We start from the raw sequence: 13436 nt of genomic DNA, 5'->3' as shown, positions 1-13436 counted from the left end.
AATAATTATTAATACTTTTTAAAAAGTCATTTATGTAACCCTCTTATTATCTGCTAAAATTCATGCAAAAGCTGATCCAATGAGATTTACCTATCACTATGTTAATTTTCATTTTCTAGTGGCATAAATTAATCAGAACTCTAGCATAAAGAATATTATGACTTAATAAAGCCATTGTTAGATTAGTATGACGTATTGAAAGTATGTTAATTCAGTGGAAAAGAGTGGCACCTATCACAAGTAATCAGAAAGTCAACCTAGGTATATAAGAATAAAAGTTAAAGTAGATATAACAGTATTGCCTGGCAGGGCTATAAGAAAAATGTGTGTTTCATCTTAATTGTTATGAAATAAGTGATGAGCAGTCCAAAGGTTTTAGCCATACAAAAATTGATTACCTATGCAAAACTTATCGTTTATGGGACTAATTTTTTTTTTTTTTTTTTTTTTTGCGGTATGCAGGCCTCTCACTGTTGTGGCCTCTCCCGTTGCGGAGCACAGGCTCCGGATGCGCAGGCTCAGCAGCCATGGCTCACGGGCCCAGCCGCTCCGCGGCATGTGGGATCTTCCCGGACCGGGGCACGAACTCTTGTCCCCTGCATCAGCAAGCAGACTCTCAACCACTGTGCCACCAAGGAAGCCTGGGACTAATTTTTTTTTACCAGTGTTTCAATGAAATTACCATTCAGCTGCTTGTTTCTGTTTTACTTTAAAATGAGCTAGTGATTTGCTACGAGATAAATTCTTTCAGCATAGCAAAATTTTACAAGTCCAGTCTCTTGAGACATAGCAAAATAAACATCAGTATAATTGAGCATGAGTACAAAAATACAGATTTCTGAGTTTTCCTTACTTTTAAATGATAGTAAGCTTCTAAAAGTTTAAAATGTCAGCGATTACAGTAAAAAAAAAAAATTAATGTTCCAAGAAACCAAAGGTATTTTAATAGAGAGGAATGGTTCATTTGGATTTTTTTCAGAAGATCAATAATGTAATTTATATCTATACATAACGCATACCTTTTTTCTCTTATTTTTGTAGGTTCTGCTGGAGACTTATATTTGGCCTCAATGTGAAATTAAAGTAGAAAATCACATCTACATGTATGTTGCTATCAGGATGTTGATTCATTGGTCATGCCTGAAGAGGGAAATTCAGTTCTAGATGGCTGACTGCCAGCAAAAATAAATGCTTACCCTAGATGTCAAGCATCTCTCCTTTTTACTGGAGTGAAAATCCCCTCCAGATACCAACAGAACATCACTGCAGAAAATGCTCCACATTTTAAGGATGTCAGCAACCTAAATTCATGCGCCCTGTCTGTACAGTTGTTGTGGATGGTTTACCATCTGAAAGCTCCTCAAGCTCTTATCCAGGCCCTGTATCTGTCTCTGAAATGTCTCTGCTTCATGCTTTGGGTCCAGTGCAGACCTGGCTGGGACAAGAGCTAGAGAAATGTGGCATTGATGCCATGATTTATACTCGATACGTCCTCAGTCTTCTGCTGCATGACAGCTATGACTACGACCTGCAGGAACAGGTATTTACATATTGTAAATGTTTTGTGAAAATTTATGATTGTGTTTACATTTTCCTTCAAAGAGCACTTTCGTATTCTAGCACAAGTTAGACGGCTGGGGTCCACGAACTTTTTAAGCTGTCAGTGAATATAGATGAGCTGCGTTACCAAACACACTGTTTGGTTCAGTCATTTTCTCTGACATTTTCTTGATGTTGATTGCATTCTGGCACAGACTCTGGATCTTGTCACAGATGGTAATAGTTTGATGACCCACTGCCTTTGAGTTAGCACTGCTCCAGAATGTTGGTTCCTACTATTTAGGAAAATCCCACATTGTGATTAGATGTTTTAATCGTTGGGTCTGTTATACTTCTTAACATTCCAAAGTTTAATATTTCATTTTATCTCTAAGAATGATGATAAACTGCTTATTAATCAAAGTGTGTGTTTTGAATCAGTAGACTTAAAATTTTGGTAAAGCATATAACCTTAAAGTGGCAAATATACATTTTACTTGACTTAGGTGCTTAAAGTGAAGAAAGCAACCAAATCTATGTTCTTGAAAAAAATCTCAACTTCAGTCTCACTCTCCAAGAGAAGCTCCTGAATGTGAGGCTTTGCTGAAAGGGAGGCAGAGTCATCAGCACTGAACGAATGAGCTCTGGGTGACTTCTGGGTACAAATTTCATGTAAAAGGGAGTGTTTTGGGAATTCCCTGGCGGTCTAGTGGTTAGCACTCCACACTTCCATTGCAGGGGGCACAGGTTCGATCCCTGGTTGGGGAACTAAGGTCCCACATGCCTTATGTCACAGCCAAAAGATAAACAATTTTTTTAAAAGGGAGTGTTTTGTGGGCAGTGTTTGTTGTTGTTGTTTTAAACCATTGTTACTAACACCGAAAACAGGAGCAAAGTTTCATTGACGGAAGAATCTGGCTTTGACCTTCCAAACCACAGAGCAGTTTCAGAGTCCTGTACATACAGGGGGTTTCACAGCATGCCTAACATTCTGTCACATGTCAGTTGTGCAGAGTATTTTCCACTGCTGGTGTTCCGCATACTTTCTAGCTGGACACAACTACATTTCCCCTGCTTCCAGGTTGCTTACTGCCCTGGCTGGTGATTATTAGGTCAAGTAAGGCTTTGAGGGTGTTGACTTAAAACCTGATAATCAGAAAATGTGTTATTTTGGTGGTCAGTATTTTGTATAATTTTCTTACCGAAGGTCTATTATTTTCCATCATATTTCCAGTAAATGTACTTTAAGGGCAAGTAAAATGTTAAATCTACCAACATAGAAGAATTTTTATTTCCAGAAATGAGGAAGATATTTCTCTTAACTCAAAAATCATGTACTTCAGTTGTAAATATGTACTTGTAGGAAACAAATCGTTTTTTAGTAGTTTAATAAGACTTCTCACTTCTTAAAATTGTGTATTAACAGTGTCAACACCAATAAATATATTAGCACAAAGTATTTATGTGTTAGGTGCTATATATACATGGAAAAAGGGGTAAAACATAGGCCTGCTATTAAGATTATATAGTGAACACTTCCGTGATGAGACCTGTTTGTGAATCCCTCTGGTCTCTGTGTTCGCTGTAGGGCGGCGGTGGGCGGGGGGGTTCTTGGCAGCTGTCAGCGGCCTACTGTGTTGATCCTCCCTGTTCTGGTTCATCTTTAGGACACAGGACAGATAAAGGTTAGTGAAAACAGAGCATGTCTGGAATTACAAGGAGAATCCACAGGGAATTAAAAGGGCCCTAAAATCGTTTTCTGCTCAGCCCTGGATCGCATAGTGCCAAGTCCCATGCTGATGGGGAAGGTCAAATTGAAGATGACCTTTCATAGGAGATGACCCATAACTTTTCCATGACTCAAGGAGGAGGATATGCTCACTGTATCCCCCCAGAGAGAGTCAGGGCATAGAGCCGAGGGAAGGGCCTGAGTTGACCTTCTGTGATTCAGACTCCACCTCATGGGCATGCTCACCAGCCTGCTGTGGGCGAGCAAGCGTGCCACTCTCCTGATCCCTGGGTCACACTGAGGGTGGGCTCACCCCTCATTTGGAGGCCAAGTGACTCCACTTTTGGGTGTTTGTTTCCTTGCATCTTTTCTCACCCCTCAGTCCTTGAATTAGTCTAACCTTGATTTGAAAATGCCTAGTTTTAAGGCCATTGCTTCAACTACTGGCCTTACTTGTCATGTTGAATTCATGGCTTTTCACAGTTTTGGCTAAAAGAAACACACAAAGAGCTCTTGAGTTCTGAGAAACAGATTTTGTACTTGTCTTAGCAGCCCCTGGTGATTGGGTAGGAAGTACAGCTGATCGGGCCCTGGTCTTGGTTGAGGCTGACTAACAAACGAGTTACGTGTAAACCTCTGATTTGGGCAGGTTTGTAAATATAGTTGTGGCCACAGCTGTGTACTGCGTAGTGCTGGAGAACAACTGCCTTCTAATACATAGATATTATAAGTGGGTCATAGTAATTTTATTTCCACAAATTTTTTTTTCTTTTTTCTTTTTGTCAAGATTACCATATTCTGATAAATGTATGCTTAGATAAATCAGGAATTCACTATACATCATTTTTAGATGTAAATATAAACTACTTTTCTAACCCATCCTTCAAGGTCCAGGTCACCTTCCTCTGAATCCACTTCTGATAATTCCTGATGAAAACAATGGCTTCTTCTTCCAAACTTGACCATATTTCTACTATAGAGCTCTTAATTATAGTTATTAGAATGTATTATCTTTCCCAGTAGTTTATAAGATGCTTAATGGCGGAAATCATATATTCATCTTAAAAATTTTTTTGAACTTTTTTCTTTTATTTTTTTGGCGGTACGCGGGCCTCTCACTGTTGTGGCCTCTCCCATTGCGGAGCACAGGCTTCGGACGCGCAGGCTCAGTGGCCACGGCTCACGGGCCCAGCCGCCCCGCGGCACGTGGGATCTTCCCGGACTGGGGCACGAACCCGTGTCCCCGGCATCAGCAGGCGGATTCTCAACCACTGCGCCACCAGGGAAGCCCCTAAACTTATTTTTTGAAATAATTTCAAACATCAGAAGGACTGGAAAAGTATGACAAAGAACTTCAGTCAGCCCCAGTTGCTAACATTTTCCCACTTTTACTTTATTTCTCTCCTCTCCTTTTTATGCCCGTTTATCCTATATAAATCAGCATATTATTTTTATTTATTTATTTTGCGTTTTTGAATTATATTTTATTTATTTTTTTGTACAGCAGGTTCTTATTAGTTATCCATTTTATACATATTAGTGTATATATGTCAATCCCAGTCTCCCAATTCATCCCACCACCAACCCCGCCCACCACTTTCCCCCCTTGGTGTCCATACATTTGTTCTCTACATCTGTGTCTCAATTTCTGCCCTGCAAACTGGTTCATCTGTACCATTTTTCTAGGTTAATATACGATATTTGTTTTTCTCTTTCTGATTTACTTCACTCCCTGTGACAGTCTCTAGATCCATCCATGTCTCTACAAATAACCCAGTTTTGTTCCTTTTTATGGCTGAGTAGTATTCCATTGTATATATGTACCACATCTTCTTTATCCATTCGTCTGTCAATGGGCATTTAGGTTGCTTTCATGACCTGGTTATTGTAAATAGTGCTGCAAACATTGGGATGCATGTGTCTTTTTGAATTATGGTTTTCTCTGGATATATGCCCAGTAGTGGGATTGCTGAGTCATATGGTAATTCTATTTTAGTTTTTTAAGGAACTTCCATACTGTTCTCCATAGTGGCTGTATCAATTTACACTCCCACCAACAGTGCAAGAGGGTTCCCTTTTCTCCACACCCTCTCCAGCATTTGTTGTTTGTATATTTTCTGATGATGCCCATTCTAACTGGTGTGAGGTGCTACCTCCTTGTAGTTTTGATTTGCATTTCTCTAATAATTAGTCATGTCGAGCAGCTTTTCATGTGCTTCTTGACCATCTGTATGTCTCCTTTGGAGGAATGTCTGTTTAGGCCTTCTGCCCATTTTTTCATTGGGTTGTTTGTTTTTTTAATATTGAGCTGCATGAGCTGTTTATATATTTTGGAGATTAATCCTTTGTCTGTTGACTCGTTTGCAGGTATTTTCTCCCATTCTGAGGGTTGTCTTTTCGTTTTGTTTGTAGTTTCCTTTGCTTTGCAAAAGCTTTGAAGTTTCATTAGGTCCCATTTGTTTATTTTTGTTTTTATTTCCATTACCTTAGGAGGTGGATCAGAAAAGATCTTGCTGTGATTTATGTCACAGTGTTCTTCCTGTGTTTTCCTCTGAGAGTTTTATAGTGTCTGGTCTTACATTTAGGTCTCTAATCCAGTTTGAGTTTATTTTTGTGTGTGGTGTTAGGAAGTGTTCTAATTTCATTCTTTTACACGTAGCTGTTCAGTTTTCCCAGCACCACTTATTGAAGAGACTGTCTTTTCTCCACTGTATATCCTTGCCTCCTTTGTCATAGATTAGTTGACCATAGGTGCGTGGGTTTATCTCTGGGCTTTCTAACCTGTTCCATTGATCTTAAATTTCTCTTTTTGTGCCAGTACCGTACTGTCTTGGTTAATGTAGCTTTGTAGTATAGTCTGAAGTCAGGGAGTCTAATTCCTCCAGCTCCGTTTCTTTCCCTCAAGACTGCTTTGGCTCTTTGGGGTCTTTTGTGTCTCCATACAAATTTTAAGATTTTTTGTTCTAGTTCTGTAAAAAAATGCCATTGGTAATTTGTTAGGGATTGCATTGACTCTGTAGATTGCTTTGGGTCATATAGTCATTTTCACAATATTGATTCTTCCAATCCAAGAACCTGGTATATCTCTCCATCTGTTTGTATCATCTTTAATTTCTTTCATCTGTGTGTTATAGTTTTCTGCATACAGGTCTTTTGTCTCTCTCGGTAGGTTTATTCATAGGTATTTTATTCTTTTTGTTGCAATGGTAAATGGGAATGTTTCCTTATTTTCTCTTTCAGATTTTTCATCATTAGTATATAGGAATGCAAGAGATTACTGTGCATTCATTTTGTATCCTGCAGCTTTACCAAATTCATTGATTAGCTCTAGTAGTTTTCTGGTGGCATCTTTAGGATTCTCTGTGTATAGCGTCATGTCATCTGCAGTGACAGTTTTACTACTTCTTTTCCAATCTGTGTTCCTTTTATTTCTTTTTCTTCTCTGATTGCCGTGGCTAGGACTTCCAAAACTATGTTGAATAATAGCAGTGAGAGCGGACATCCTTGTCTTTTTCCTGATCTTAGAGGAAATGCTTTCAGTTTTTCACCATTGAGAGTGTTGTTTGCTGTGGGTTTGTCATATATGGCCTTTATTATGTTGAGGCAGGTTCCCTCTATGCCCACTTTCTGGAGAGTTCTTATCATAGTGGCTGTTGAATTTTGTCAAAAGCTTTTTCTGCATCTATTGAGATGATCATATGGTTTTTCTTCTTCAATTTGTTAATATGGTTAATCACGTTGATTGATTTGCATATATTGAAGAATCCTTGCATCCCTGGGATAAATCCCGCTTGATCATGGTGTATGATCCTTTTAATGTGTTGTTGGATTCTGTTCACTAGTATTTTGTTGAGGATTTTTGCATCTATATTCATCAGTGATATTGGTCTGTAATTTTCTTTTTTTGTAGTATCTTTGTCTGGTTTTGGTATCAGGGTGATGGTGACCTCATAGAATGAGTTTGGGAGTGTTCCTTCCTCTGCAATTTTTGGGAAGAGTTTGAGAAGGACGGGTATTAGCTCTTCTCTAAATGTTAATTCACCTGTGAAGCCATCTGGTCCCGGACTTTTGTTTGTTGGAAGATTTTTAATTACAGTTTCAATTTCATTACTTGTGACTGATCTGTTCATATTTTCTATTTCTTTTATTGCGGAGCACAGGCTCCAGACGCGCAGGCTCAGCGGCCATGGCTTATGGGCCCAGCCACTCCACGGCATGTGGGATCCTCCCGGACCGGGGCACGAACCCGTGTCCCCTGCATCGGCAGGCGGACTCTCAACCACTGCGCCACCAGGGAAGCCCCATATTTTCTATTTCTTCCTGGTTCAGTCTTGGAAGGTTATACCTTTTTACGAATTTGTCCATTTCTTCCAGGTTGTCCAATTTATTGGCATAGAGTTGCTTGTAGTAGTCTCAGGATGCTTTGTATTTCTGCGGTGTCTGTTGTAACTTCTCCTTTTCCAATTTTATTGATCTGAGTCCTCTCCCTCTTTTTCTTGATGAGTCTGGTTAATAGTTTATCAATTTTGTTTACCTACTCAAAGAACCAGCTTTTAGTTTTATTGATCTTTGCTATTGTTTTCTTTGTTTCTATTTCATTTATTTCTGCTCTGATCTTTATCATTTCTTTCCTTCTGCTACGTTTGGGTTTTGTTTGTTCTTCTTTCTCTAGTTCCCTTAGGTGTAATGTTAGATTGTTTATTTGAAGTCTTGTTTCTTGAGGTAGGCTTGTATTGCTATAAACTTCCCTCTTAGAACTGCTTTTGCTGCATCCCATAGGTTTTGGATCATCGTGTTTTCATTGTCATTTGTCTCTAGGTATTTTTTGATTTCCTCTTTGATTTCTTCGGTGATCTCTTGGTTATTTAGTAACGTATTGTTTAGTCTCCACGTGTTTGTGTTTTTTACATTTTTTCCCCTGTAATTGATTTCTAATCTCATAGAGTTGTGGTCAGAAAAGATGCTTGATATGATGTCAGTTTTCTTAAATTTACTGAGGGTTGGTTTGTGACCCAAGATGTGATCTGTCCTGGAGAATGTTCTGTGTGCACTTAAGAAGAAAGTGTAATCTGCTGTTTTTGGTTGGAATGTCCTATAAATATCAATTAAACCTGTCTGGTCTGTTGTGTCATTTAAAGCTTGTGTTTCCTTATTAATTTTCTGTCTGGATGATCTGTCCATTGGTGTAAATGATGGGTTAAAGTCCCCCGCTATTACTGTGTTACTGTCGATTTCCTCATTTATAGCTGTTAGCAGTTGCCTTATGTATTGAGGTGCTCCTATGTTGGGTGCATATATATTTATAATTGTTATATCTTTTTCTTGGATTGATTCCTTGATCATTATGTAGTGTCCTTCTTTGTCTCTTGTAACAGTCTTTATTTTAAAGTCTATTTTATCTGATATGTGTATTGCTACTCCAGCTTTCTTTTGATTTCCATTTGCATGGAATATCTTTCTTCATCCCCTCACTTTCGGTCTATATGTGTCCCTAGGTCTGAAGTGGGTCTCTTGTAGACAGCATATATGTGGGTCTTGTTTTTGTATCCATTCAGCAAGCCTGTGTCTTTTGGTTGGAGCATTTAATCTGTTCACGTTTAAGGTAATTATCGATACGTATGTTCCTTTTATCATTTCCTTAATTGTTATGGGTTTGTTTTTGTAGGTCGTTTTCTTCTCTTGTGTTTCCCACTTAGAGAAGTTCCTTTGGCATTTGTTGTAGAGCTGGTTTGTTGGTGCTGAATTCTCTTAGCTTTTGCTTGTCTGTAAAGCTTTTGATTTCTCCATCGTATCTGAATGAGATCCTTGCTGGGTAGAGTAATCTTGGTTGTAGGTTCTTCCCTTTCATCACTTTAAATATGTCATGCCACTCCCTTCTGGCTTAGAGTTTCTGCTGAGAAATCAGCTGTGAACCTTATGGGAGTTCCCTTGTATGTTGTCATTTTTCCCTTGTTGCTTTAAATAATTTTTCTTTGTCTTTAATTTTTCCAATTTGATTACCATGTGTCTTGGCGTGTTTCTCCTTGGGTTTATCCTGCCTGTGACTCTCTGCACTTCCTGGACTTAGGTGGCTATTTCCTTTAGGGAAGTTTTTGACTATAATCTCTTCAAATATTTTCTCGGGTCCTTTCTCTCTCTCTTCTCCTTCTGGGACCCCTGTAATGTGTATGTTGTTGCGTTTTATGTTGTCTCAGAGGTCTCTTAGGCTGTCTTCATTTCTTTTCATTCTTTTTTCTTTAGTCTGTTCTGCAGCAGTGAATTCCACCATTCTGTCTTCCAGGTCACTTATCTGTTCTTCTGCTATTGAATCCTTCTAGTGTATTTTTCATTTCAGTTATTGTGTTGTTCATCTCTGTTTGTTTGTTCTTTAATTCTTCTAGGTCTTTTTTAAACTTTTCTTGCACCTTCTCTATCTTTGCCTCCGTTCTTTTTCTGAGGTCCTGGATCATCTTCACTATCACTATTCTGAATTCTTTTTCTGGAAAGTTGCCTATCTCCACTTCATTGAGTTGTTTTTCTGGGGTTTTATCTTGTTCCTTCATCTGGTACATAGTTCTCTGCCTTTTCATCTTGTCTGTCTTTCTGTGAATGTCAGCATATTATTTCTTAAGACTGGATTTTCTCTTAGCCATAGAACAGTTGTAAAATTCAGGAAGTTAACACCGACACATTATTATCTAATCTACTGTCAATGTTCAGTTATTGTTAGCTATCCCACTGATGTCCTCCACTGTAATTGTTTCCCTCATCTAGGGTCCTGCATTGACCTTCTTGGTCACATTCCTTTACTTTCTTTTAATCAGGAATAGTTCCTCATCTTTCCTTTGTGTCTCATGATGTTGAGAGTTTTGAAGAGAACAGGGCAGTTACTGTTTTGCAGAATATCCCTATTTGGGTTTGTCTGATGTTTCCTCCTGTTTAGAGTCAGCTTATGATTTATGGGAGTAACATTGTGTAATGTTACTGAAGCGATGAGTTTCCCTCTTTTTTGTGCATCACGGTGGACAGCACATGACGTCAGTCTGTTTCATTCTTGTTGATGCTGACTTTGGTTCAGATGGTGGCCGCCAGGTTTCTGCACCGTAAAGCTGAACACTTCTCTGTGTAGTTTTCGGGTCACCTGTCCAGAGGAGACTTTTGAGTTTGCCATCCATAGATGACTCCCACCTGAATTAATTATTACTTTGATGGTCACAAAATGATGATCTTTTTTCTAACTCCGTTATCCCACATACATTTAGTCATTGGCGTGTGCTCCAGTGCCTTCCATAGTTTTAAAATTCGTCTCCTTGTTGTGTAGAGAGCACTGCCGTAGGCCAAGTGCAGTGCCGGCCATTTCCTGCCACATCTGGAAGCCAAGTGGTATTTTCCCTGCTTTTACTCACCTGGAAATATATGTCTGGAGGGGTTAGGTGACACACCTGAGGTTGGGTGGTTAGTAATGAGTCAGGATTTAAACTCATGTCTGGCAGCCAAATCCCGTGCCCATTTGTTATGTCAGAGTTTTGTTTTTGTTGGCTTTTCTTATGTAACAAATAATTGTTGAATGAATAACATTAAAACACTCTACTGTAAAGGCAAGTTTTAGAAACTACGTGGAATTGGTTTACTGTTTTTTTATGCACTGTGGGCTTTAGAGGTGGGAAAAGATTGGTTTTTCTGGGCTTCCCTGGTGGCGCAGTGGTTGAGAGTCCACCTGCCGATGCAGGGGACACGGGTTCGTGCCCCGGTCCGGGAAGATCCCACATGCAGCGGAGCGGCTGGGCCCGTGAGCCATGGCTGCTGAGCCTGTGCGTCCGGAGCCTGTGCTCCGCAATGGGAGAGGCCACAACAGTGAGAGGTCCGTGTACCACAAAAAAAAAAAAAAAAAAAAAAAAAGATTGGTTTTTCTTCTCAGCTCACAGGTGAACTCTGAGTTGAGTGCCCATGGAGCTGAAGTGAGCGGCAGACAGCGGTGTGCATTGCTAGGAGGCTCGGAGCATTAGCCTGGCTCCTGCAACTCTTAAAACAGACTGTGTTACATTATTCCAAAATATTTCGTAGTCTTATTAAAAATGGCTGAAAGGAAAGCTATAGTAAAACTGTAATTTAAAGGTGGGAGTTAACTTTTCTTGTCTTGAGGATCATGGTCAACGGCAAGTTCCCCATAACCTGTCATGAGTAGGAAGAATTATTTTTGGAAGGTGGAACTGCCTTTCACTACATCATTCTTATACAACCCCAGGCAGTCTTAGTTTTCCTGTATAGCCAATTACATTAAATCCACCATCCAAGAGTTTATTGAAACATTTCTTACGTCTTTATATTTTAATGTTCTCAGCATCATGAAAGCTTTGTTTGTCTGGAGTCCGTGATTATGGAAGAAAACCCAGCTTGGTCTGTCTTAAGCAGAAGTAATGGTAAAAAACAAGCCCATGTGCATCATGTACTGCATGTGAGCCTCGAGCTGGAGCGCTCACTTCCAACACATGGCAACTCATTTAACCCTCACAGCCACCCTGCTGTCCCCATTTCATAGGTGGTGGTACTTAGACACAGTGGCTAAGTAACTTGCCCAGCATCACACAGCTAGTAAACCTTGGAACATTTATTGGTCTTAAAGCTTGAAATGTCCATGGGGTAGGGCTGGCCTCAGCAGCAGCTTGAGGGCCCTTCAGAGAATCAGTGCCTCATCTTGAAGTTTGCCTTCTCTGTTGCCATTATTCTCGAGTTTCCCCCTCCCCTCCTCACTGGAAGCCCAGACTCCCACCCTCGTCTGTGCATGACCGGTCCCTGACCCAGCTGCTTGGATGAGGGGACTTTGGTGCCTGGGCTGCAAGCCCTTGGAACCATGAGGACTAAGATTTGGAGAGGGTGGGCTCCCAAGGAAATCTGGGATGATGAGGGTGCTGACCCATCAAAAAGAAGCGCTCTCTAAATACCTGTGTACAAAGTCACGCTTTCTTATTATAAATTTAAATTTTAGTAAATATTCCCTGATTGTACTACATTATAAGATTTGGGCCTCAAACAAACCACTTGCTAATGTTTTCCACTCTCTTCATGATTTTGTTCTCTCTGCTACTTCTAGAACTTTTATCTTTGCAGACCTCCTCTGAAATTGTCCTTTCATGATAGACCCTCAACCTGTGTGATTGCTTTAGATGTTCTTACGATGCTAGATTTTTTTTTTAGGTCCCAAGGCTCCCAAGAACTTCATTAACTGTTGCAGATATGGGAGCAACTCTGGATTCTGTACAAGAATTAAAGTTTTAATTGAGGTATAAAATGCATACAGAAAGGGTACAAATTAGTGAATTTTCACAAAGCTTGTATCTATGTAATTACTCCCAGAAAAATAAATAGAACATTCCATTGACACAGAAGCCACCGCCACCCCTGCCCCACACAGTTTTAGAATTCCTCACGTGTCCAGAGGGGAATCCAGTAGACTCTGGCTTCTGTTTTCCACTCCTTCCTTTTTCTGGGATCCTGATGCCTACATCTCTAGTTTTTTCTCTCCAGCTCTGAGAGACCACCCCCAGCTCCACTGGTTTATTGCCTCTTAAAGGCTACCTTTTTCTCAGCCTTTTGTCCGGGGCCTGGAATGGGTACATTTCCCAAGGGAGAAAGCAGCCTTAGCTGTCCCTCCCTGGAACGGTCCTTCCTGCTTTTCTCGAGGCCTGGGTGCCGCAATAGGTCACTAATGACTTAGCATGGGCGTTGGATGTTTGGTTTGGTTTGGTGTGTTATCTGGCTTTTCTGGTTAGTCTGGGCAGGAGAGTTGATCTGCTGCCAGTTTTTTGGTTTTTTTGTTTGTTTGTTTGTTTTAAGGCAGTTTTTTTAGAGTACTTTTAGATTCATTGTACAGTTGAGAGGAAAGTATAGAGATCCCATATCCCCCGTGCCTCCACATATGCACAGCTTCTCGCACCATCAGCATCCCTTGCCAGAGTGGTACCTTTGTTACAATCAACAGACCTGCATTGACATCATTGTTACCTAAAGTCTGTAGTTTACATGAGGGTTCACTCTTGGTGTTGTACATTCTGTGGGTTTGGACAAGTGTGTAATGACATGTATCCACCATTATAGGATCAGACAGAGTAGTTTCACAGCCCTAAAAGTCCCTTTGCCACACCTTATCATCCCTCCCTCTCCACTAACCCCCCCCCCCCCCCCCCCCCCG

The 13436-nt window shown here is 40.2% G+C and overlaps 1 protein-coding gene across 1 annotated transcript in view; it reads left to right on the top strand.

Moving 5' to 3' along the window:
* The first annotated feature begins 1294 nt into the window (after positions 1 to 1294).
* Positions 1295 to 13436, top strand: part of KIAA0232 (KIAA0232 ortholog) — a 56295-nt gene continuing 44153 nt past the window's right edge. Inside the window, 1 exon segment of the mRNA XM_007456873.1 lies at positions 1295 to 1540. Within this exon segment, the coding sequence (XP_007456935.1) occupies positions 1310 to 1540 (231 nt within the window). The 5' untranslated portion in view covers positions 1295 to 1309.

The sequence above is a fragment of the Lipotes vexillifer genome, unplaced genomic scaffold (assembly GCF_000442215.2).
Source record: "Lipotes vexillifer unplaced genomic scaffold, Lipotes_vexillifer_v1.1 scaffold63, whole genome shotgun sequence".
NCBI lineage: Eukaryota > Metazoa > Chordata > Mammalia > Artiodactyla > Lipotidae > Lipotes > Lipotes vexillifer.
The sequence above is the reverse complement of the archived record's forward strand: the minus strand, read 5'-3'. Positions and strand labels throughout refer to the sequence as shown.